Source organism: Panthera onca, chromosome C1, assembly GCF_046562875.1.
Source record: "Panthera onca isolate mPanOnc1 chromosome C1, mPanOnc1 haplotype 2, whole genome shotgun sequence".
NCBI lineage: Eukaryota > Metazoa > Chordata > Mammalia > Carnivora > Felidae > Panthera > Panthera onca.
The window spans coordinates 122059720-122083659 of NC_138346.1; the positions used below are offsets into that span (position 1 = coordinate 122059720).

The 23940-nt window shown below is 47.6% G+C and overlaps 1 protein-coding gene and 1 long non-coding RNA gene across 4 annotated transcripts in view; one reads left to right on the forward strand and one right to left on the reverse strand.

Moving 5' to 3' along the window:
- CD58 (CD58 molecule) overlaps nt 1–18205 on the forward strand; it is a 39327-nt gene extending 21122 nt beyond the window's left edge. The window contains exons 3-7 of one of the 2 annotated variants that reach the window (XM_060625022.2): nt 4767–5030; nt 11397–11480; nt 13530–13566; nt 14790–14879; nt 17834–18205. In XM_060625022.2, the coding sequence (XP_060481005.1) occupies nt 4767–5030; nt 11397–11480; nt 13530–13566; nt 14790–14850 (446 nt within the window). In that variant the 3' untranslated portion in view covers nt 14851–14879; nt 17834–18205. The remainder of the gene's footprint in view (nt 1–4766; nt 5031–11396; nt 11481–13529; nt 13567–14789; nt 14880–17833) is intronic. The other variant, XM_060625023.2, reaches the window with a different exon arrangement.
- On the reverse strand, nt 12566–18898 carry LOC132672719 (uncharacterized). Of its 2 annotated transcripts, XR_009607654.3 has the most exons (5): nt 18447–18888; nt 15799–15901; nt 15391–15506; nt 14552–14600; nt 12566–13534 (listed from the first exon to the last, which is right to left on the reverse strand). It is a non-coding gene; the product is annotated as an uncharacterized LOC132672719 (long non-coding RNA). The 2 variants fall into 2 exon arrangements; XR_013557410.1 differs by lacking the exons at nt 14552–14600; nt 15391–15506; nt 15799–15901 and having other exon boundaries at nt 18447–18898.
- Between the last annotated feature and the right edge of the window lie 5042 nt (nt 18899–23940).

Consider the following 23940-nt stretch of genomic DNA (forward strand, 5'->3'; position numbering starts at 1 on the left):
GCACCAGTTTGCATTCCCACCAACAGTACAAGAGGGTTCCCTTTTCTCTGCATCCTCGCCAACACCTGTCGTTTCTTGTGTCATTAATTTTAGCCATTTTGACAGTTCTGAGGTAGGATCTCATTGTGGTTTTGATTTGTATTTCTCTGATGATGCGTGATACTGAGCATCTTTTCATGTGTCTGTTGGCCATCTGGATGTCTTCTCTGGAGAAGTGTCTATTCATGTCTTCTGCCCATTTCTTCACTGGGTTATTTGTTTTTTTTTCGGTGTTGAGTTTGGTAAGTTCTTTATAGATTTTGGATACTAATCCTTTATCCGATTTGTCATTTGCAAGTAAGTATCTTCTCCCATTCTGCTGGTTGCCTTTTATGGATTGTTTCCTTCTCTGTGTGGAAGCTTTTTATCTTGATGAGGTCCCAATAGTTCATTTTTGCTTTTGTTTCCCTTGCTTTTGGAGACAGGTCAAATAAGAAGTTGCTGCAGCCGAGGTCAAGAGGTTGCTGCCTGTTTTCTCCTCCAGGATTTTGATGGCTTCCTATCTTACATTTAGATCTTTCATCCATTTTGAGTTTATTTTTGTGAACGGTGTAAGAAAGTGGTCTGATTTCATTCTTCTGCATGTCGCTGTCCAGTTCTCCCAGCACCATTTGCTGAAAAGATCATCTTTTTTTCCATTGGATACTCTCTCCTGCTTTGTCGAAGATTAATTGGCCATGTATTTGTAGGTCCATTTCTGGGTTCTCTATTTAACAATGGAATGCATGTTAGGAGCTCTTTCATAGAGTTTGTAAAACAGTTCAAACACTTGAATTAATTTCTCTTTTTAAGCTTGATGAAATGCTTAAAAATAATTTATTTTTTAAAATTCCACAGTAATTGAACAAAGGTGCTTGATTTCCGTAGTTAGATCAACTGGTGGATAGCCCTTAGGAAGCTGAATTTGCAAAACCCTGCAGAGGACCACAGTACGGGGGCAGGGGTGGGGTGGTTTTTCATCAGGAGGCAGTGATACTGGCAGCATTAAATATGGGACCCCAATTCCTGGCTTAAGAGTCTGGATTTTAGCCTGTGGCAGTGGGGAGCCCCTGTAGCCCATACTGGAACAGATAAGTGACTTGATAAAATCTGTTTTTGGATCATTAATAAGATGGTAAGTGTTTATGGTAAATTAGAGGAGACACCAGTTTGGAAGCTACTGTGATCATCCAGGGAGACAGAAGTGTTGCTAGTAGATATTTGGAAAGGGAAGAAAGGGAAAATATTTCTAAGAAAGAGCCAACAAAATTAGATTTTGGTTATAAAAAGACATAAGATGACTCGAGATTTCACGCTTCACACCTGAATGAGAAAACGATTGGTCATACTTTTTCGGGGGGTGGGGAGGGGAATGAGGAAAGCATACTTCCTTCAGGGTTTGTTAATGTTTAAGTGACTTGGTGATCTTCTGGAGACACGGGGCCTAATGGGAGATTTTCAGAAAGGATATTTTAGGCAGGGGGATTTCCTGGCACCCCCTAAATTCAGGCATCTACTTCCTTCTGTGTGTAAGTTGATATTTGGTTTCCTTCTTCCCTCAAAATCCCCTTCAAATTTCCACCACCAATGCTTATTACGTCTTGCTTTTTTTGGTTGCAGTAAAGATGGTGATGTCCACGTAAGTAGAATTAACTGCTCTATCCTTAAATAATCTAAAGCGATATGACTTTTTATTAGAGTTAATAGAAATGTACAAATGTGATCAGATGTGTATAAGCAGTTCTCAGCCTTACAGAGCAGTGAGCTGAATCCATTCATTATAAATTGGCTGAGTTATCTTAGGGGTGAAATAAGTGCCTTTCCTGCCAGTTTAATACTGCTTCAGGTACAGGTGGAACTAACATTTGTTAGCAATAGCTGTGGGAATTCTCATGGGCAGTGTAGGACTGTGAAGCTTACAGACAGAGAGATCTGAGTTGTAGGAGCTCTGAGCCTGATGCTGCAGGAAGGTTTGCATGCTTTTTGGTGAGCGGGACGGGCTCTTTGAGGTTTGCTTTCTGGCCACAGAAGTGTAATGAGACCGCCAGAAAGAGCTTCTATTCAGTTAAGTGAGCTCTAACAACATGGAAAATAATACAAAGTCTTCCTTTCAAATGTCCTTTCAGATTACTTTTATATTCCACTAGACTTCACAGTCTTTAAAGTATTCTATTTTACAGATGAAAATGAGACGGATTTAGCAACGGGTTTTCCCATCTGTAGAACAAGAGGCCTGGGCTATATGATGCCTTAAACGTGTTCCAGCTACCGCAAGGGCCGCGGTCACACCACTCTCAAGGGCCAAAGCTCACACCTCCCAACTCCTGGTGGTGTTACACACCCTCCTGGGGAGCCTCTCCTTCTTGTCCTGTGCTCTGTTACAGCTGGCATCTCTGTGCCGGCACTGCATGGTGATCCATATGGCAGGAATTATCTGTATCATCTCATTTCATCCTTATCAGAATCCTAAAGGGGACATACTATTTGTTTCTTTATTGCACAGGAGAGGAAACCTAGGTAGGGAACGGGGCCGGGGGGGGGGGGGTGGTTGTGATAAGGTAACTTCCCAAAGGCAAATGGTGTGAACCCAGGCAGTCAGGCTCTTAAGTCCATGCTTTTAGGCACCACACTGTTCCTTTTTCGGAGGGGAGCTGATTGGAGGATTTACATTTTATAGAGTGGAGAGGATAATTTGAAACTGCCTCCCTGAACGTATCCATCCATCCATCCATCCATCCATCCACCATCTATCCCTCCATGTGTCCAATATCTGTTCTTCTAGAGGAGCCACCTGTGCTCCATGTGTTATGTCAGATGCTGTGGTTGAGAGGTGAGTGATATCTAGCCTTTACCCTCCAAAGATGCACAGTCTGGGGGCTCATGAGGCACGTCTTTTCAGTCTAGAAAGTGTTTGATGACATACTAGACGTTGACCGTACTGGATCAGTGAGCAAGAATCTGTAACAGAACACACGGAGCACCCACATCCGGGTCACCTGGGGTGACGGGGCCCAGCAATCTGCATTTTTAACACATACCCCTGGTGATCCTCATGCACGTTAATATTTGAGAAGCTCTTCCATGGAACATTTCTAAGGAACTAGAAAACTCGGTTTCATGCCGCTGGGAAATGCCCAGCCCAGTTGCAGAGGCAGGCACAGGAACACGCAGAATCTGGAACCATCAGGTGTGTTTCTCAGCTGCATGGAGATACACAGGGCTGCTTGGAGGTGCTTCAGGAGCCAATCTCCGAGTGTGGGAGGCAGGACGGACCTGAGGAGGCCTGAGAGAAGCTCTGGGCTTCCCAATTTTGAGTCAAGAGAACAACTGCTTATCTTCCTGAAGGATATTGGTCTGTTGCTTACAATTTAATTTGGGGAAAGGCTTCCATTGCCTACTTTGAGGCCACATCTAACAAGTTATGTGAGCTGGATTAAACCTAACAACTGAAGAAGCCCCAAGCAGAAAGGGAAGTCATGTGTGACTCAGGTCTCACTTAACTGAGTGAGAAAGGAGTGTTGACAAAATTGGGGGGGGGGGGGGGGAGGAGAGGAATTGAACACTTCCAGTTTTTAGAGTATATTAGGTTACTAATTAGAACATAGGCATTCCTTTGCCTTAGAAAATATCATTTTTAAATGGCAGCATAGATGAACATTAATTTGCTTTAATTTGCTTTTTAGTAGATATTCATAATGTATTGAAATTTTATTATCCAAATGCTACCATGACCATTTTCTGGGTAGTCTATATATTTGTACGTGTTTTCTCAAATTTCTTTGGGTTAGTTGTTGGGGCAAAGTAGAGATGCAGGAAGGTATGTGAATTAACAAAGGAAAGAATATCTAATAGGATAAAGTAGCATTGCAGTTCTTAACCCATCCTTTTAAAAAAATTTTTTTTAATATTTGTTTATATTTGAGAGAGAGAGACAGCGACAGAGAGAGAGAGCACAAATGGGAAAGGGGCTGAGAGAGATGGAGACAGAATCCGAAGCAGGCTCCAGACTCCCAGCTGTCAGCACAGAGCCCGACGCAGGGCTTGAACCCACGAGCGGCAAGATCATGATTTGAGCCGAAGTCAGACGCTTAACTGACTGAGCCACCCAGGCACCTTCCCTCTATAGCCAGCAGGGAGCACTTGCTACAGGAAGGCTGGGAGTAAGGCCTCTAGACTGGCAGGTCCGTGACAGGTGCTGTCCCCTACTCTACTTATTATCAGGGCCTCCCCACAGTATAGCTGCACCAGATGTTTTGCAGACACTGTTAAGTCAGACGTCTTTTACAATTAAACATTTTTAGGTTTTAGAAAGGTGGTATTAACTCTTTCCTCTATGTATGTTACAAAGCACCCACTTAGTTTGGGGGACCGCCCCATATTCAAGCACATGAATATTTTTGATACAACATGATAATGAATATTTGAAGTGAGAAGAATAAAAACAAATCCTCGTGTCAATTCAGATCAGGATTTGCAGCTATGCGACGTTGCTACTATCTTGGGTAATATCTTTTGGCTTTCTGAATTGAGGATAAGGGATGTGGTGCCTGTATGTAGTCTGAATGTGAGCAGGTAGGTCTGACCCAGGAGAAGAGAGAATTCTCTCCCCTTGGAGCTCAAGGAAGGTGGTCGGCTTGCCTTTTCAAACTCATAAGGAAGTTGGGAGCTCTTCATCTATTTGGAGAAGATGAGTCTAAGTATTACTCTTTTCTGGACTAAATATTACATTTCTCTTTTTTTTTTCCCAGAGCCTCTTCCATTTCCAACACTAAATTGCACATTCACTGCCGAAAACATTACAGTCCGCTGCAGGATCCCGGAAACCTACAGCAGCCATGTAAACCTTATAAAGTACTCCTGGAATTGCTTCTCGGAACAGTGTCAAAATAGCACCAATTCATCTGAAGTTTCTATTAAGAGGGAAAGTGATCTCTCACAGGAAATAGAGTGTATCATCAGTAATCCGTTGTCCAAACAGGCATCATCACTGGTTTTAGCAACCTGTGTCCCAGGTGAGTACATATCCAAATGTGTCACGGCAGAGATACCGTAGACAAGTGTGGTCCAGGGACCGCTGGTGGTTTGTGAGTTTCAAACCACAGATGTAGTGGCTGACCTACATTTCACAAATCTGATGCGTAAAAGAAGTCACAGTTTTCACAGACATTCCATTATAACATAAAGCTAACATTTCATAGCCCTTTCTGTGTCCGGCATCATTCTAATACATTTGTTAATTAATTCAGTCCTCACACAACTGCGTGAGTTGGCTACGAGTGACGGTCTTGATTTTCTGGGGAGAAGCCAAGACAAAGGGAGTTTAGTTTGATTGCCTAAGGTCAACAGCTAGTAAGGGACAGAGGCTGGTTTTGCAATCAGGCCATCTGGCTCCGGAGCCCATGCTCTTAACTATTCACAACACCACTCCATAATTTCTTAATAACCATCGGGTTCTTGAGGGTTGCATGTGTGCCGCAAAGAATGTGCATTTGGTACATTTGTCTAGGCTCACGCTCCGTGAGTAGCATGACAGTGTGCCTTCCTTGGCTGTGCTCCTTTTATTTTGTTTAACATGTACATTTGTAATTTGCAATTTTCATTTTCAGTTTTTGACAATATATCCCCAGTTCACAGACAAAAGGATCAGTGATTTGAAAGTGGTTCATTAAAACATAAAGGAAGAGATGAAAATAGTAACCACTCTAATTCGGAATAATTTCATAATTATAGATAGTGAACAGGATTCTAGGGCAGATACAGAATATGAGCTTCCTTGGGTTAGGAGAGGGTGATTCTGTGAATCGATTTTTTTTTTGAATAAACAATTGAAACAGAAAAAGGCAGTTCGTACACCTAATGAATATAAAAAACTTGAATTAGATTTGATTATTGAGCCATTCTCCCTGAGTCTGCCATGTATTATCCTTCTTGAAATCTTTCAAATAACGGCATGGAGGTGTTAAGGTAACTATATCATTTTCAGACAAAGCAGCATGACTTCCTGGGTAAAACCAACAAATACTTCCAGACAAAGTGTAAAATGAGGTCCAGTTCATCACTGATGGTTTTGGTCCCTGAGGACAGAGAAAAGACCAAACCCACAGAAGTGCCACTCAAAGCGGCACCGTTTGTACAAGTCGCATGATTGTCCAGAAGATTTGAAAGCCAGCTGCAAAATCAATGACTTTGTTATGCTTGGAGCAAACGTTTCTCTATTACTCCCACCTAGTGGGTGTCGCGTGATATCCCAGCCGTACAGTGTGGAAATGCAATCTGCGTGCTAGCACATGGTTGCCTTGTTGTGGGAACAGAAAACAAAACCAGTGTGCTTTTCTGGCTTTGGCGTGTGTGTAAGGCACATAACCAACAAGAGAAGGAAAGGATTTTATGCGGAATGAACAAGCAATTTGAAATCTGGAAAAGCTTTGCATGTCCCAAGAGGCAAATACTTCGAAGGAAATAATTTCTGAATAAGATCCTCTATAGGATGATATGGAATACTTTAATTAAGAGAATTTCCAGCATTTCGCCCTTGCATAGGTTTTCATTTAACCTTTCTCATTAGAATTGAGTGCCCAAATAAGATGCCCTTCCCTGTAGATACCTCCAGAAAAGATTGTCACCAGTTCGTCCCTCTCAGTCCCTCTCATTGATATGGTATAATGTTGTTGATTCGCAAACAAACCCTTTTTGTTATTAGATAATGGTGATTCACTCATCTTTCTTTTACATTTCCTCCCAAACTGATAGTTCACACCGCATTATAGATTTTGAAAGTTTGAGAAACATTGCCAGATAGTTCTTAGGTCTTTAAATCCTGGAGTAGTGCTGACATCGGAGACCTATATCTGGAGTCCCTCAAAGCAAATGTTGAAGAACCCTTTTCTTTCCCCCCCATTTCTAACCTAATGATCTTAATGGTTCTTTTCAACAATAAATGTCTCTCTCTCTCTCTCTCTCTCTCTCTCTCTCTTTTTATACCATGGATGAGTTTTGAATACTTTTCTCTAGAGTTGCATGTATCGTAACAGATAGAAATTCATGTGCGTCTAATGGTTACATAGTCTTTCTTTTTTAAGTGCTGATTTTTTAAATCTAGACTTTTAACACTTGGTGGATGAAACGTAACTCACACTGACCAGCCTGTCGCCTTTCGCAGAGCCCCCCCCAGTTGACCGTCTTATTTGTTGCTTACAGCCACTGTTCTAGACTGGCTGGACAGGAGTTGTTGTTTACCTTTTGAGAGTGAGGAGACAGGTTCAACCGGTTGGGTGACTTCCCCAAGTTCACTTATGTAATGGAGATAGAATTAAAATTTAGATCTTTGAATTCTGGAAATTGTTTGTTTCGTTTTCTTCCCATGACATCATCCTGATTCTGTGTCTTAAAATAAGTCAAATTAAGAAAAAATATTTGACTCCCTCACAGGGATTGGCTGGCAAAAACCATACCATGTGGAATGATAGTACAGACTATGGGGGGTCTATAGGACCAGGGATGAGGTTTCTTCAATAAGTAAATTATAGGGGCACCTGGGTGGCTCAGTCATTTAAGTGTCTGACTTCGGCTCAGGCCATGATCTCAAGGTTCGTGGGTTCAAGACCCGCGTCGGGCTGTGTGCTGACAGCTCAGAGCCTAGAGCCTGCTTTGGATTCTGTGTTTCCCTCTCTGTCTCTGCCCCTCCCCTGCTCATGCTCTGTCTCAAAAACAAACATTAAAAAGAATTTTAAAAAAATAAGTAAATTATAAGGGGAAGAAAAACAGGGGTGATGGGGAGCTTAGAGATTAACGACATTTAAAAAGCCTATAATTAATTACAATATATGCACCTTGTTTGATTCTGATTCAAACAGAAGAAAGTGAAAAAAAATGGGAGATTTAAGTGGTGACTGCATATTTGATTATATTAAGTGCTTAATTATTTTTTTAGGTACGATAAAGACATGGTTATGTTTTACAAATAATCCGTATCTTTTGGAAATATATACTAAAATGTTTATGACTTAAAAATTGTGCTCTCTGGAGTCAAACAGGGTCTCTACCTGCGTCGCAGTGAGTGGGAAGGGAGAAGGATAGAGCCCAGTCCTTCCCTTTATTTATTTTTAAAAATACTTATTTGTTTTTGGGAGAGCACATGTGGGGGAGGGGTAGAGAGAGGGGGACAGAGGATCCGAAGTGGGCTCTGTGCTGACAAGCTGACAGCAGCGAGCCCAATGCAGGGCTTGAACTCAAGAACCTCGAGATCATGACCTGAGCCAAAGTCAGGCGCTCAGCCAACTGAGCCACCCACACGCCCCTCCGTCCTTCCTTCTAAAGACCCACCCAGTGTGGCATGCATCACTTCCAGTGCCACCCGCTTGGCCAGACAGAGTTCACGGCCACAGCTGCTGGGGGAGGCTAGGAAAGGTCCTCCTTAGCTGGTGGCCATGTACCCATTTAAAACACAAGGGCTCTATTACCAAAAGAAAATGGGGAGATTGGGTGTTGGGAACCGATCGATGCTTCTACCACAATGGCTATAACCTATATCATTTTGAAACAGAGACAAAATCAGAAAAATGTAAAGACTGCTATAAGTAGTAAATATAAGTAGATGTTTTTGCTTTTTTGCACCTCACTGGGCATCTCATGTCCTCCTTGGGGAATATGCAGCTAATTTAGAAATTCTGGGCCTCAGCCAGAGGACACAGTGTCTCAGAAGACCGTGATAGTGGCAGACATTGGGAGAAGTGGTTCAGGGTAGGGTACATTTTGAAAATATAGCCACAAGGAATTCCTAATGGTTTGAGTGGGGGAGAAGGTTCTCTAATAAGAAATGTGCAGATGACTCCTAGCTTTCTAGCTCAAGCCCCTGGAGGAGCAGTGGTGCCATTTACTGAGACTGGAGAGTGGAACAGCAGGTGTAGGGAGGAAATAAGTTTGGTTTGGGACATGTTTCAGGTGCCTGTTAGATTTCAAATGGAGGCGTCAGATAAGGCGCTTCAACTTGTGAGTCTAGGTTTCTGGTGAATAGTTAGCATTGGAGAAATAAGTTTGGGCATAATCAGTGCATAGTTGGCATTTAAAGCCATGGGACCAGATGAGATCACCTACTGAGCAGGTATGACAGAGCACTGGACTAGGACCGAGTCTCGGGGACTCTGGCATTTAGAGGCTGTTGAGAGGAAGAGGGTCCAGCAAAGGAGACTAAAAAGGACCACCAGGGAGCCAGGAATTGTGGCATCCCAGGAGCCAGGTGAAGAGGGCTTTAGCACCTGTCCGTGCAGCGGACAGGTCACGAAGGATGAGCAGAATTAAGAACTTGTATTACTGTCATTGTCGTCTGCCCTGAGTATCTGCTGTCCTGGAGTGGTGGCAGGATCTGGCATCATCCATAGGAGAAAGGTTTTTGGAAGGGACTGGGTCAAGTAGCCTTATATTCAGCTGTTCAAAAAAAATTTTTTTTAAGTATCAAGTGGCTTAAAAATATAGATGACTTCTTTTACATTAAAAAACAAAAATCCAAGATAGGCAGCCCTGGGCATATTGCTGCTTGATGAAGTTGTCAGAGACCCAGGAACAGCCCAGCTCCTTCCGCCTTCCCCACTATTTCAGGCAGGAAGATCCAGAAAGGAGTCGAGGCTTGGGAAAAATACCACACAGCCCTTCCTATATCTCATTGGCCAACACTTAGTCACGGGGTCAAACCTGGCTGCTTTCTTGCAGCTAGAAATTAATCTTTTAGTTGAGTGATAGTATGGCCAGCTGAAAATCTGAATTCTGTTACTAAAGAGGGGAGAATGAATATGTGGGGTAACTGGGGGGTAACAGCAGTTTCTGGCGGGGGGGCCTCTCAAGTCAAACCAATAAGTGACTTCCTGTTTGTGGTAACCCATCTGTGTTCCTACTACGAGGAAAGGGTGTGGGCTCGCGTTCTCTGTCTCTTTATTCACTCGCTTTCTCCCTCCACTCCCTGCTCCCTTACCATTTGTGGGTGCTGTCAGCGACCCCAACCTTCCCTTCGCAGTGCTTTGTCATCATTTTGTCATATCCTTAAATACTCTGCCTTTTGATTTTTAGTAGCTGGATAGGGTCCGCCTTGTAAACACCATACTTTTCAGTTGAGGACACTTGGGTTGTTTTTGCTTTTTGATACTATAAGGAAATCTGCGGTAAATATCTTTGTGCCTTTTTTGGAGGGAGAGGAGGGGCACATCACTGATGGTTTCTGTAGGTTAGCATCTTAGAAATGGAATGGCGGGGTCAAAGGATGTTAGTAGAGATACCGGTAACATCTACTCAATGGGTTGACGATAATAGCTAATAGCTAATAGTGCTCACAACTGCCCTATGAGATAGGCATACTCCTCAATCCCTTTACCGTCACCCCTCGAGGAAACTGAGGCACCAAAAGGTTAATATTGAGTACTCTCTCAATATTGTAATGGTTCAGGGAGACCGTGGGCGTGTCACTGAGTAAAGTGTCTGGCTGCTTTATGATGAACATTTTTACTTAAGGCCCGTTAGGCACTACAGCCAAATTGCCTTGCCAAACGTATAATGCTGAGTTCAGCTTCCATAGGCAATGTGGGGTGGCCGAAAACACAACTTCTGGTGCATCGTTTGCATCTTTTAATAAATAACACTGGGCCTGCAGTGTGTCAGCTTTGTGCGTATAAGTTTATTTAGAAACGCAGTCGAGTCTCTTTATTTCCGGTAGTTCTGTTTTATAAAGTCACTGTGAATATGGAATTAGTGAATGCTGAATGTTGCTTCTGGGAAATGCAGGGGTAGGTTTCCTGCAAGCTTCTGGTGACACATTTTTGCAAGAAATCAACAAATAGTCTTGTTTTGTGTGTGTTTCTATTTAAAGACCCCTGGTTTAATATATATTGTTGACTCATTAACTTTGGACTCACGGCCAGCAGCACTATGACTTAGGCCTAAATGAAGCTTATCTAACACACACATTTTCTCTGGAAGGCACATCCCAGCCTTCTGATAGCACTTCAGCATTATGTTCAGGGCCATTTTAGACAGTGAGATAGCCCAAAAAAAAAAAAAAAACAAAAAACAAAAAAACCCACAAAAATGAGAAAAGAATGGCACTGAACAGACCAGGAGTAGGACACTTGTTTACAGTAGGAGAGAGGAAACAAGAAGGCAGAGCGCAGCCTTGTTCGGCCTCAGCCGGGGAGGCGTGCTCCTGGAAACCCGATTTTTCACCATTCTGCTGCGCGTGTCCTCCAGGGACCGTGAATGTGCCGTGAGTATTGATTTGGGGACTGCAGATACATTTTAGCAAGTAGGTAGGTTGCTGCTATGGAATCTGCAAATAAGGAGAATCAACTGTATCTCTGTTTTCATCAGTCCAACTAATTATATTTCTTTTTTTACAGATAGTTCAAGGCACAGTTTTGTGATTATAGCAGCAGTGTTATTTGTGGTGATACTGGCAATGTTTATATTGCTGTATAGAAGAGGTATGTATACCTTCTCTTAAAAAAAAAAAAAAGTTTTAGGCACCTGGGTGTCTCAGTCGGTTAAACATCTTGATTTTGGCTCAGGTCGTGATCTCCCTGTTTGTGAAATCGAGCCCGAGTCAGGCTTCCTGAGCCTTCCTTAGTCTCCCTAGAGATTGTGGGCCAACCTAGAAGGCAGACTATATGCTCTGGAGAACTGGTGACCTGTTCACATCCTGTTCTTTCCCGGTGACCAGAAACCCTTCCTTCCTCAAGTCCCAGAGGGCACGGACCAGGTTGTAAATGTGAAGAGTAGGTGTTCTTGAAGCCCCGACACCTGCCATATCAGCCTTTGCCAGAAAGGCTATTTGCAAGACTGATTTGCGACTCCCTCGGGGAGTGCTGAGGAGGAAGCTTTCAGCCAGGGGATGGCATGTGGGATCCATGCCATTTCACATTCATGTCACAGACCAGGTTTGTCAGCTTAGGTGTCGGGTTCCCTAGACTTGCACTGTTCAGTGCAGCAGGCGTTAGCCACACGTAGTGGTTTAAATATCAAATTTCATTAATTACATTTAATTTAAATGCCTTTCTTCATTTGCACTATCCACACGTTAAGGGCTCGGTATCTACACAGAGCTAGTGGCTACCGTAATCAGGCCAGGTAGAGAATTCCATCATTACAGTAAGTTCCATCAGTCAGTGCTGACCTATACTATTATTGTGTATTGCCATTAGAATATGATTTCCCAGGGATACTGTTTCCATGTTACAGGCCGCAAATACCACGAAGATCCCTAGGTAACAGATTACTAGTCAGTAGATTCTCCTCTAAATAAGAGATAAAAATCAGCTCAAGAAAGTTTTGAGGCTTTGTCACCAATGAATAAAATACCTGGGGAGCTCCAGTGTGCTCTTAAGAAGGTTATTTTTAATCCCCAATAGCAGCACTGTTGCTAACGTCCCTTTAACAGATTGGTCCCCCAGAAACTACAATCAGTTTCCACTGAGAGTTGTGGTGGGTCTGTCACCAGAATTCCTGAACCAGCGAAAGATGGTACTAAGTGCCCATATAATCCCAAAGCAGTTGGTTGATTTAACTTAAAAAAAAAAAAAAAAAAAAAAAAATTCATTCAGTGGAGAGAGAATGACTCCCACGGTCAGTGCCGATAGCACTGAATAACCTGAAAAAAAAAACTGTCTTGAAAAAATACTTCAGCTGGCTTCACCACCCTGAAGCCATACATTGGAAAGGGTGGGGCATTTGGCGTGGAGCCTTCTCAGGGGGCCGTGTGAACGTAAGCAGCTCCGGGGGTGGGTTGTAGGTGACAAACCCCATGACAAGTTCAGTCAAGCCTATGAACTCTGCTGCTGGGCCACTGGCATGGCTCCAGATGAGGGCTCATTCCTTTTATGGAAGGAGGATGCCTTTTATGGATATGCACGTTTGTGGAAGCCGTATCTTAATGTCCGAAGCTGTGCTGTCCAAAATGGTAGCCATGAGCCACATGTGGCTGTTGAACCCTTAAAACGTGGCAGTCCAAAGCGAGATGTGCTGTAAATATAAAATACACACTGGATTTACAAGACTTCGTATTGAAAAAGGAATGTAAAACAGCTCATTAGCAATGTTTGTGTTGGTTACACGCGAAAACGATAATATTTTTCATGTGTTGGGCTACTCAGTAAGATACATTTTAAAAACTAATTTTACCCAGTTCTTTTTACTTTGTAATGCAGCTACTGAAGTGTTTAGATGACTTGTGTGGCTCACATATCCCTGGGCGGTGCTGGCCCACACCATTCTGGTCTCCCTTTCCTCTGTAGCCTTGTGCGTGAGCCGCTGTAGAGATACTCATTTTGTTGACAGTTTGGGGGTTTGTTTTTCTATCGTCTGATGACCAATTTCGGAACAACTCTCTGGATGACCTCTGTAGTTAGTTCGAGGTAAGCATTTAGGAGAGCAGCTCGACAGGGCTGTGGTTTAGTTTTCCAGATTCCGGTCGTAACTGCAGATTTCAGCTTGTCTTTTCAGTTCTGTAACTGAGATGGAAATTTCTTCATTTGTAGATTTTCTGAAACGTGGTGGAGAAAGAGACAGAACCGAGTAAGTACCCTGTAGACTGTGCGAGGGCGGGAATTGTGTATTGTGTGCCTGAACTGGAAAAGCCCTGATATAGAGTGCCTTTTGCTTGGGAACCACGTGCTGTGTGCTGTCACTCGTCTTGAACGCTAGCATCAGCAGGGACATTAACCACAGTTCCTTAAGCACCACCGGACTAGGCGCTTTCCACCTGCCTCCCCCTCACGCCCTCTCAGTGGGCCTCGCACGGGGCTATCATTACCACCTGCTTAGAGGCAGTGACGGTGGGAAGGCAGGTCCTATCACCAAGCGGTCGAGCTGGGATCCAAATCTGGGTCTTCAGACTCCAAGGGGTATACTGTTAGCCTCCTCCTCCCATCCCAGGAGACTTAGACTGAGGATGGGGTTCACTTTGGGAGCCAGGGTCAGGGCCGGGCCTGCATCATGAACAAAGGATGGGACCCAGACATAGGTAACGGCAGCAATGTTGCCTGAATCGCCACCAGGAGGCTCCAGAAGGGCCTCTGTCCCCTGCCAGGCCCCTGGCGCTCAGGGAGAGGGGCCCAGGAGCTGGGCTTTAGGGGGCAATGGAAGAGTCAACGCTCAGGGCCATAAAGGGTGGGATAGGGGCAGCACATGTCCATGGATAGAGGAAAATGGGGCTAGACCGGCAGGTGGGGCCAAGCCAAGATACTGAGAGAGAGTGGCCGAGAGTTTGTCACATTTGTTTCCGGGAAACCACTGAGGATTTCTGAGCAGAGCTACGCTTTGGGCACAGCCCTCTGCTGGCACGGCCGAGGGTGCGTTAACAGACACGAGGCTGGAGATGGGGACACTGGTCAGTGGGTAACGAAACAGTCCAGCTGAGCGGAGAGGGCCTGAACCAAGGTGGTCGTGGTGGAGATACGTGTGGAGGGCTGGGTGTGGGAGGAAGTGCGGAGGTCGTATCCACGGACGTTTCCACGGGGAGTGTAGGCCCCCCCGGGGGTTCCCTTCCCTTCCAGCTCACCTGTCATGGGCCTCAGACAGGTCACTTAAACTCTCTGTGCCTCAGTTGTCTCGTGTGGAAAATGGGCATAACAAAGATAGAGAAGTCAGAGTAAGAGTGTAGGTGATAATAGCATAGAAATAACAACATATACACACAAGTCAATACAAACAAAATTCTTAGAACAAGTGACTGGCTCCAAATGGTAGTTAGTAAATGTCACCATGCCATCATGGTTATGAAGTTTATTGTCGTTCAGGAAAGAAGCCATAAATGACAGGAATTCTGACCCCAGCAGCCGGTTGCACACCACCCCGTAGCAGAGGAACAAAACAGGGCTCTTGTTTGGGTGAGTCTGCGCTGTGGCTGGCTGAATTTGGGGTGTGGGCACCTTGGGTAGCAAGGCCTGGCACGTAACTGCGGAAGTAGCTGCAGGGGCCGGGGCTGGAGGCACAGATTGGGGCGCGTCTTCATCAGGACGGTGACTGATGCCCTGATGTCTGAGATCAGCAAGAAAGACAAACTCAAGGCCCATGGGTGGTGGGTAGAGGCAGAGGAGCGGGGGTGGGGGAAACAAGTCAGGGGGGTGGGGAGGGAGAGCCAGGGTGGGCCCTGCCAGAGATCCTCGGGGAGCAGGCTGCATATGAAAGGTGAGGAGAGGCCAAGTGGGAGGACAGGTGGCCGAGACCTTGGGCTTTGTTAAGTGAGTTGATGACTTTGAAGAAAGCCACTGGGTCAGCGGTTGGGGTGGGATTTGGGGGAGGACCACTGTGTGGCTGTGGGCACCTGCGTGCATTAGGGCCCTCGGGCTCTGGAGTTTCCTTCCCTCCCAGCTGTCGGGCGGGGCATGCCCAGCTTACCAGGGAAGCCAGCTGTGGCAGGAGGCCTGGGGCAGCTCTGTAAGCTGCGGGCTCAGGCTGGGCAGGGGCAGTGAGGCTGTGAGGGGTTGATGGGCCAGGAGGCCATGCGGAGAGGCCTGGAGAGGGGTTGAGCAACAATAGATGAGGCGAGGAGCAGGCGTGCCAGCAGGGACACGGGGGTGGGGGAGGAGGGCAAGGCGTTATGGTGCGAGATGGGTATCTCAGATTGGCAGCAGTAAGCAGAAGTGCCAGGGGAGGGCGAGAGTCTGGGTGGGCCTCTGCTGAGACCCAGCTAGTTATGGCGGAGGTGTGGCCACGAGAACAGTGACTGGGAATGTGGTTCAGGGAGGGCTTTTGGCCAGGGCCCCTGGAAGAGGTGATGGAGTGACCCAGAGCTCATGCCTTTACCTGCTCCTTTATTCATTCAGCAAACTTGCACAGAGATCACTCGAGCAAGGTCAGGCTCTGTGTTAGCTGATGGCTGGAGATCATGTATCCAGTGAGGCTAGACCTTGCGTGGGATTCAGAGAAGGTGTATGTTAGGGCTCCCACCTCCGAGAAGCTTGCAGCCACATGGGAGAGCATGAATGAGCATATACGCAGAAGGGCTTGGGCACGGGGTACTGGGCCAGAATGTGTGATGTGGATGGTCAGGGCTGGGCAATCAGCCAAGGGGAGGTGAAGAAGCCAGAATAATCATGAAGACTGAGGGGAGCAGGACGCGAGTTAGATCTTCAAGCCAGAGTGTGGTGGAAAAGGCATTCCAGCCCGGAGAAGCAGCAGAGGCAAAGACATGGAGGGGAGCTCGACCCTCGTGGTTTATTTGATGGAGAGATTGCCCTGCTTAGCATCAAGCTGAAGAAATGCAAAACAGGGAAGTCTGGGGCATTATGATAGAGTGGTATGGGAAGTGGGAGCCATTGTAGGTTCTTGAGCAGGAGAGTTTTGAAAAGCACGAAGAGCCGTGCTTTGGAATAATAAGCCTAGGATGGTAAAACTGGCATCTGCAGAGAAACCCGCGGGTCGCGTAGGGGCTCGGAGTGGGAGCTCAGACTCGTCAGTGTACTTCTGCTTACTATCCAAACTTTGTACTTTGTGTGTTTCCTACCTACTTAATAATAATTTTTAAGTTTAAAGAGCCCACTGTGGCTGCAAGGGGGGGGGGTCCCTAAACTCACTGAAGAGTTATCTATATGGTGGAGGAGCAGGGATCGGAAGAGGAGTGGGGGAGGGGACAAGCATAACCAGGCACAAATGCCAAATTCTCACATGTCCATGAGGACAGCATCGGAAAGAGCTAGACCCAATCAGAAAACATCAGCCAGGTAGGTTTCAGATATCTGAGGGGCATAATATGACACTTCTCCCCCAGGCAGTTCGATTTAACAATTTCTGGGAGTGCCGCTAGACTCCACTTTTGGGTAAATGCCTGGAAAACAGATCACAGAGTCAAGCTAGAAAGGGAACGGAGAGTCCCGTTTCTCGGGGAAGAAAGAGTTGCGGGCGATGCCTCGGCCTGAAGGTGAGCTGGAGAGGCAGGCCTGATTCTTCGGCAGTAGATACAACAGGCGTGGGCGCAGGTGAGAAGGGCCCCCGGGGGAGAGGCCAGGGAGCAGCGGGCCCCTGGCCCTGCGTGGTGCTGCCCTAAGGAGCCTGTGCCTGCTGGGACAAGCTTGAGAAGCACCTCACTCTCTGTCCCCCTCAGAAACTCACAACACCTGTATTTCATAGTCTGTTAGATTCTTAGTAAGGAAAACTCGTATTTTGCTCCCCTTTCCCTACTTCCTGTGACCTGATTTTTTTTTTTTTTTTATGATCTCTTGTTACCAGTGGAGTACAGATATTTGGGGAACTCTGGTCTGGTCTGGGCTGAGCCTGTCGGACCTGGTCTGGCCTAGTGAGGTACGGGCTGAGGCGGGCAAAAGGCAAGAACTGGAATGTCAGTGTGAAGGGGAGTGCCCAAGGGGGGGCCACAGCTCTCCGTTTGGGCTCATTTCCTCTGAGCTAACCCAAGACGGTCTGTCATCACTACGGAGATGACTAAACAGGAAGAGAAGCTGAGGAGGGAAGAAAAACCATCCCCAGCGGACTCATACAAATACCTGCTAGAGGGAGTGACAGTTTAATAAGGGTTCTTCAGTCTCCGTTTTCTTATGGGGAAATTTCAATTCCATTTCAATTCACTTTCACAGGCTGAGTTGGTTTGAGGAGAGGGAAAACTGGTAAGGAGTGCTTTGCACTGAAGGTAATACCTCAGGTGGACCTCCGGCTCCCATCCCAGGAGGGTTCGAGACCAGCCTCCCTCCATCTCTGTTCCCTAGAGCCCTTGGTTTTGATGGGCTTATTATAAAAGGGCTACTCACATTAGAACAGGAGGGTAACTAAGACTCCCACTCTGCATTTTACAAGTTACTAACATGAGACCTTTTCTTTTTTTTTATAGCTCCAGCTGACTGGTGCTTCAAGATGGTTAAACCAAGTGTACAGTAACTAAGTTATTTAAGTAACGAAAAGCCATCTGGTTTACCATTGAAGTTTGACATCATTTTCAAGGAAATTGTGGAATCCTAACCTGAAGTGGTCCTTTGGCAGAGGGTTTTTTTGGGAACACTTGGTGGGGTGGGGGCGGGGGGGCTCAGTCGACTGAACTTCTGACTCTTGGTTTCGGTTCAGGCATGATGCCAGGGTCGTGGGATTGAGCCCTGTGTTGGGTCCATCCTGAGTGTGGAACCTGCTTGGGAGTCTCTCTCTCCTTCTGCCCCTTCCCCACTCACGCTCACTCTTTGCCCTCTCTCTCTCTTTCTCTCTCTCTGTCTCTCCAAAATAAAAAAAAGGGTTTTTTGGTTTTTTTTTTTTGAAGAAACAACAACTAACAACCAGCATCCGTAGCTGTCCTGTCCTTGCTACTGTTTTTGGCTCCACTACTGTGTATGACCACGGTCTCTCAATGTTTTATAAAGTTTATGTCAGGGATGTATTTATTGTAAATAAATATGTAAGCGGTCAGTGGTCTGCAGGGACACTTGTCTCCTTAAGATCTCTGACCCACTCAGTACCTGGTGTTGGCTGTCGCTCGGGCAGGGAAACGGCAGAGAACTCCTAGAAACCGCAGTCCTGTGCAAGTACAGGAGAGCAGCCTCTTCTGAATATGGCAGAGGACGGCCCCAGCTGGCTGTGTCACTGTCCTCAGCCCCTAGCTCCGGAGCCCGCACTGCCCCTGGAACCCCGGTCACATGAGAGTCTTCAGCCCGAAAGAGGAAATAACGCTTCTTTACCCCAAGGCAAAGTGTGTGAAAGGCACCCCATGGGACAGCTCTGTCCGGGCCCCCCCACAACTGTCAGCAAGAAGGAGGCACCTCCGAGCGGCAAAGCTTCTTCTCCAGGTGCGTGTCTGGTTAATCTTGTCAAACCCTTTATTCCGGGCCCGGCGGGGAGCCTGGGACTCCCAGAACATTCTTCACCCGGAACCTCCGTCTCTGTGTGTTCTGTTCAGCCCCTTCTGACCCCATCCCATCAGCACAATTCCTAGTGTTCCCTGCTGTGGATATTCCCTGCACCTTTCTGTTCTCATGGAAACCTGACTCTCCTCGATGCTGCTCCTCTCGAGGCCCCTCAGGGGGCAAGAGTGAGGGGCCGAGTCCTCCTGGCTCCTGTCTGCTTCCAGCCCACGCCTCCTGCCCCAGTTCCGACACACTTTCTGGCACATCCCCACCACCAGACATCCCCTTTTCTAGTTCTCTTTGTTACCCCTCAACCTGTGAAGGTTGTAGTGCTGGGTCCGGATCACTCGTTCCTAAGGCTCCTCCCTGCAGAATCTGACTGCGTTCAAAACCCCCCAGATCCGCTGCCCTGGCGTGGTCGGCCCCAAGCGCCTTGCCCTCTTCCTTTCCCAGCAGCCCCTGCCCTGGTCCTGCTCCTGACCTTCCTGCACCAACGTCCCCAGCCCCGCGCAGTCCCCGTTATAAGCGCACCTGCTCCACTCTGTGCCTTGCATGTCTCTCCCTGAGCGCCCCACTCCATGGACCCCACAGCCCCGCAGGTGCTGCAAGCCGGTGACCCCACTGCCTGCCACCAGCACACGGCCGCTGCGGCTTCTCGTTCTCCTCACTGTACTGGGTGTCCATCTCCACTGTTCGTCATGAGAGCGACTCGGCTACCGTCACTCTTTTACCGCCCCCACCCCCCCAACCTGTCCTCCTCTGGCCAGATCCCCAACCGTGCGCAGTCACCTCTGCTGGCTCCCTCCCCGCCCCCACAGCTGCTGAGCATCCCTGCAGGCAAATACGGCACTGGGCTGAGTAGTCATTGCAGGGACCGCAGACCCCCAGCAGGTCCCCAGTGTCTCTCACATGGCCTCACTGTGTGGCCCTGGTCGGCTCGCTCACAATCTCCTCATCTCTCTTCCTAGACCTGCAGCCCTGTATCCCCACGCTGAGCGGCTCGCTTTGCTTCCTCTGTCACCGAAACAAGAAGTGTCCAGAAGCAGCTCCCACCACGCATCCACACACCCGGCCGCGCTGGTGGCCATGTGCCCTGCCTCCCCTCCTGGGACTGTGCGTGAACCCCCCTCGGCTCTCCCCCTCGTCTCAGTCTGCCGGGGCTGCCATAACAACCAAATACCCAAGACTGGGTGGCTTCAACAACAGAAATTTATTTTCTCACTGTTCCGGAGGCTGGAAAGTCCAAGATCAAGGTGCGGGCCGGTTTGGCGGCTGGTGAGGGCTCTCTTCCTGGCTTGCCAGTGGCTCCCTCCTCGCCGTGTCCTCTCGTGGCTAGGAGAAGAACCCTGGGGTGTCTACTACTCAATCCAAGCAGGAGCTCACCCTCATGACCTCATTTAACTTCTGTCAGCTCCTCGCAGGTCCTGTCTCCAGATAGAGTCAGCTGGGGTTAGGGTCTCAACATACGGGTTTTAGGACAAAACATTCCATCCGTAACACCGCTTGTGGCCGGGACCCAACCTGGGCTACTTAAGGACATCGCCCGCCTCGTCCACCTGTCTCCCCCGTCATCAGCGTTTACCTTTCTGCTACATCCCACAAACACACTGTCGTTTCTCGCATCTTCCAAAACCCAAGAGCCTCTTTATTCAGTTCCCTGGCTAGCTCTTGTCTCGTTTTCCCCGCTCTCTTCCACGGAAGGGTTTCTCCAAAGAAATGTCCTGTGCTTCCTTTTCCAGACTTCTCTCTTCTTACTCTTTCTTGTACGCACTTCAGTCAGTCTGTCACCCCCACCGCCTATCAAGGTTACCAGCAACCCCTTCACCGTAGTGTCTAGTGGGCATTTTTCCAGCCTCATCATGCCCTGCTTGTAAGCAGCATGTGACACAGTGGGGCACCTCCCACACGCCTAGTGCCTCGTAGGTGCTGGGCTCCACGGGGGGTGCGAGATGAAGAGAGTTCACACGGTGACAGACCTATGAGCCCTTCTGGTGAGTATGCTAAGTCCTCAAATGGAAGTATATACAAAGAACTAAAGAATTACAACCAAATGACCCAGCCGTTGCACTCCTTGGTATATTGCCGGGAGAAAATGAAAACATGTCCACGCAAAAACTTGTTCGTAGACCGTTATTCACAGTAGCTGAGTAGCGGAAACAATTCAAATGTCCGTCAACCAACGACAAGATGGATGTGGGACATCCGTACAATGGGACAGTAGTTGGTATAAAATATAATGAGGGGGGCGCCTGGCTGGCTCAGTCTGTTAAGGGTCTCACTCTTGGTTTCTGCCCACGTCATGCGTGACCTCACGGTTCATGAGATCGAGCCCTGCGTTGGGCTCTGTGCAGAGCCTGCTTGGGATTCTCTCTCTCCATCTCTTTCTCTGCCCCTTCCCTGCTTGTTCTCTCTCTCTCACAAAACAAAATAAAACTTTTAAAAAAAAGGAACGAGGGTCTGATGCATGCTACAACATGAGTGAGCCTTGAAAACATGCTCAGTGAAAGAAACCACATACTCCATCATTTCACGGATACAAAATGTCCAGAAAAGGCAAACGTATAGAACTAAAAAGTAGATTACGAGCTGCCTAGGGCTGGGAGGAGGATGTTGGGTCAGGGGAAGGGAGTGGTTGCTAATGAGCGCGAGGTTTCTTTTTGGAGTGATGAAAAGGTTCTAAAATTGTAGGAATTGCACGACTGTGAATAGACTAAAACCATCAAATGATCCACTTTCAATGAGTGGCTTGTGTTGTGTGTGAATTATGTCCTAATAAAACTTTATAACCGAACGAACAAAGCAGTTACGGGAGGGGCCACCCCTGGGAAAGAGAGGGTGGGGGGCACCTTCCCTGAAGCCGGCCTTCCCCGCCAGCTGCCTCAGCCCTGGAGACTCCACAGGCGATGTCCCTTCCCTCAGGACCCCGACTCCATTTCCCCCCACTCTACTCAGGGCTGGGAGTCACCAGAGGACAAAGCGACTTTCTATTTGGAAATCAGAGCAAAGAGCAATAACCCGGCCTCAGACACTAGCCAGCGAGTCTAAAAAAGCGTCATGAACCAGCATTCACCTTGGGATCCTGAGACAGGTTGTCCCCACCCACTGTGGTTCTCCTCCCTGCCACCCCCAACCATGCTCCCTCCGCCCAGCACACACATCCCCGGGTCCTCTGTGTGCTGCCCGCATTCCTCTTCCCTCCCCCGCTCCTCCTTCTGGGGTGCCCTCCTGCACAGCCAGGGGACCCGCCGCCCTCCACCCTCTGTGAAGGCCCTCGGCCTCATCTCTGCCCACCTCTGCATCCCCAGTGCTTCCCCCCAAGCCTCTGACTCCACCTGCAGCCCACCCCAAGGGACAGGCGGGTGCTGTTGCTTCCCTTGATTCATGAAGGACGAAAGTGACAGGGGCGTGTCCAAGGTCAGTGGGTCACACGTGGAAGAATGAGGATTCCAGCTCCGGGAGTGCAGCCCCAGAGGGCTCTTCACCGCCACGCTCTACTGGGAGAGCCAGATGCACACACTCTCCCATGTATGGCTGGAAGACCTCTGAAACCCTCCGTTTTATGTGCCACCCCCCCCACAACTGTCAGAGTGGTGTTCCGGCCTGAGCAGAGAGAGCACCCCACCAGGGCCCGCAGGGCCAGAGGGGGAGGGGCCGGGGATGGGAGAAGTGAGAGCAGAGTGAGCAAATGTGTGGGTTCCCTGGGCAGCCTGGGTTAGTGTCTGACGTCTGGGGAAGAAGTGTCCTTCCTCTCTCCCCAGGCTTTTCCTCTTCTCGATCTCCTTTTCTTCTTCGAGATTTCTCAAGAGTCTTTCAACCACGGAGTAAAATACTGATTAAAGCAGGAGGGCCTCTGCGTCTTGATTTCGGAATCAAGGAAAAGCACCCCAGTTAATAGTGCCCTTCTCACGAGCCTCCTGAAACCCCCTCACCGCTCACTCCTTCCGACAAGAGCAGTTGGAGCCACGGCATTTACAGGCCTGTTTAGGGGTGACTCATGAAACCGCTTGATCAGCACGCCTCGCCTGGCCAACCGATACTGGAGATGAGCAAAAGAAAAAGAAATGCGTGCCCCTGTATACATGTCTGTATGTGTTTTCCTAACGAGGGAGATTTTTCTAGAACATTACAGTAACTAAAAACAAAAAAAAGAAGATATATTCAAACTCAATAGTACTTTTAAGTTTAAATAGCTTGTTTATACCCTAAAATAGGGTTTTACTAGAATGGTCCTTCCCTGGCTTTAATGAAAAACTCAGCAGGAATTTCAAAATCTGCTTCTTTGCTTATTTTCAACGGGGAACATTGCCACATTTAAGCATTTCTCCTGACCAGGTGATGATAATTCCCAATGGACTTTAGATCATGTGTTTATTTAAAGTGTTGAGGCTTTGTTCATCTCAGATTGTTTTTGCAAGTTTGATTCTTACAAATTTTGCATTAAAGATTATTTATCTTGCTTACTGGGTTCTTGTGGTGTCCCCTTAAATTTCGTAGCTTAGCTGAAGGTCTCGTTGGCCTCACCCTCAGTCCCGGACCAGCTGAGAATCTTCTGAAAGCAGAAGTATCAGGAAGAGAAGAAAGAAAACCAATTCAAACCTTCTTCTTTTTTGAATTTGGATGTCTTTAGATGCGCAGTCACTCTGTTTCACCACGGGCCTCTGCTTTCCGATTGTCTTGCACCCCTTTGTTTCCTGGCTCTGGGCCCCAAGCCACGGAGACAACTGTGTGCTCTAAATATGTCCCAGAAGCAATAGAGAGCCGCAGGACAGATGGACAGGGCAAAGGACAGCCAGCCCCAACCTGTGCGGTCAGGGGTCAGTACCCTTCACCACCAACCCCCCCCCCCCCCCACCAGGTCCTTCACACCGTGAAGTCACGGTCCACAATGTCACGGGGGAGGCATTCCCTGAGAAGGGCTGGGGTTTAAATTTTCCACCAATGAAGAGAAATGACAACTCAGAGTCAGAACTGAGTTACGAACACTAGAGGGCATTACCTTTCTGTCCTATCTTAGAGTGTGGACTAAGAATCTTGTCTGCGAGAATCACCTCTACTGAGCCTCTCCTGTGTCCCAGATGCCTTTGGCCTCGCAACCTCTGTTTAATCCTCG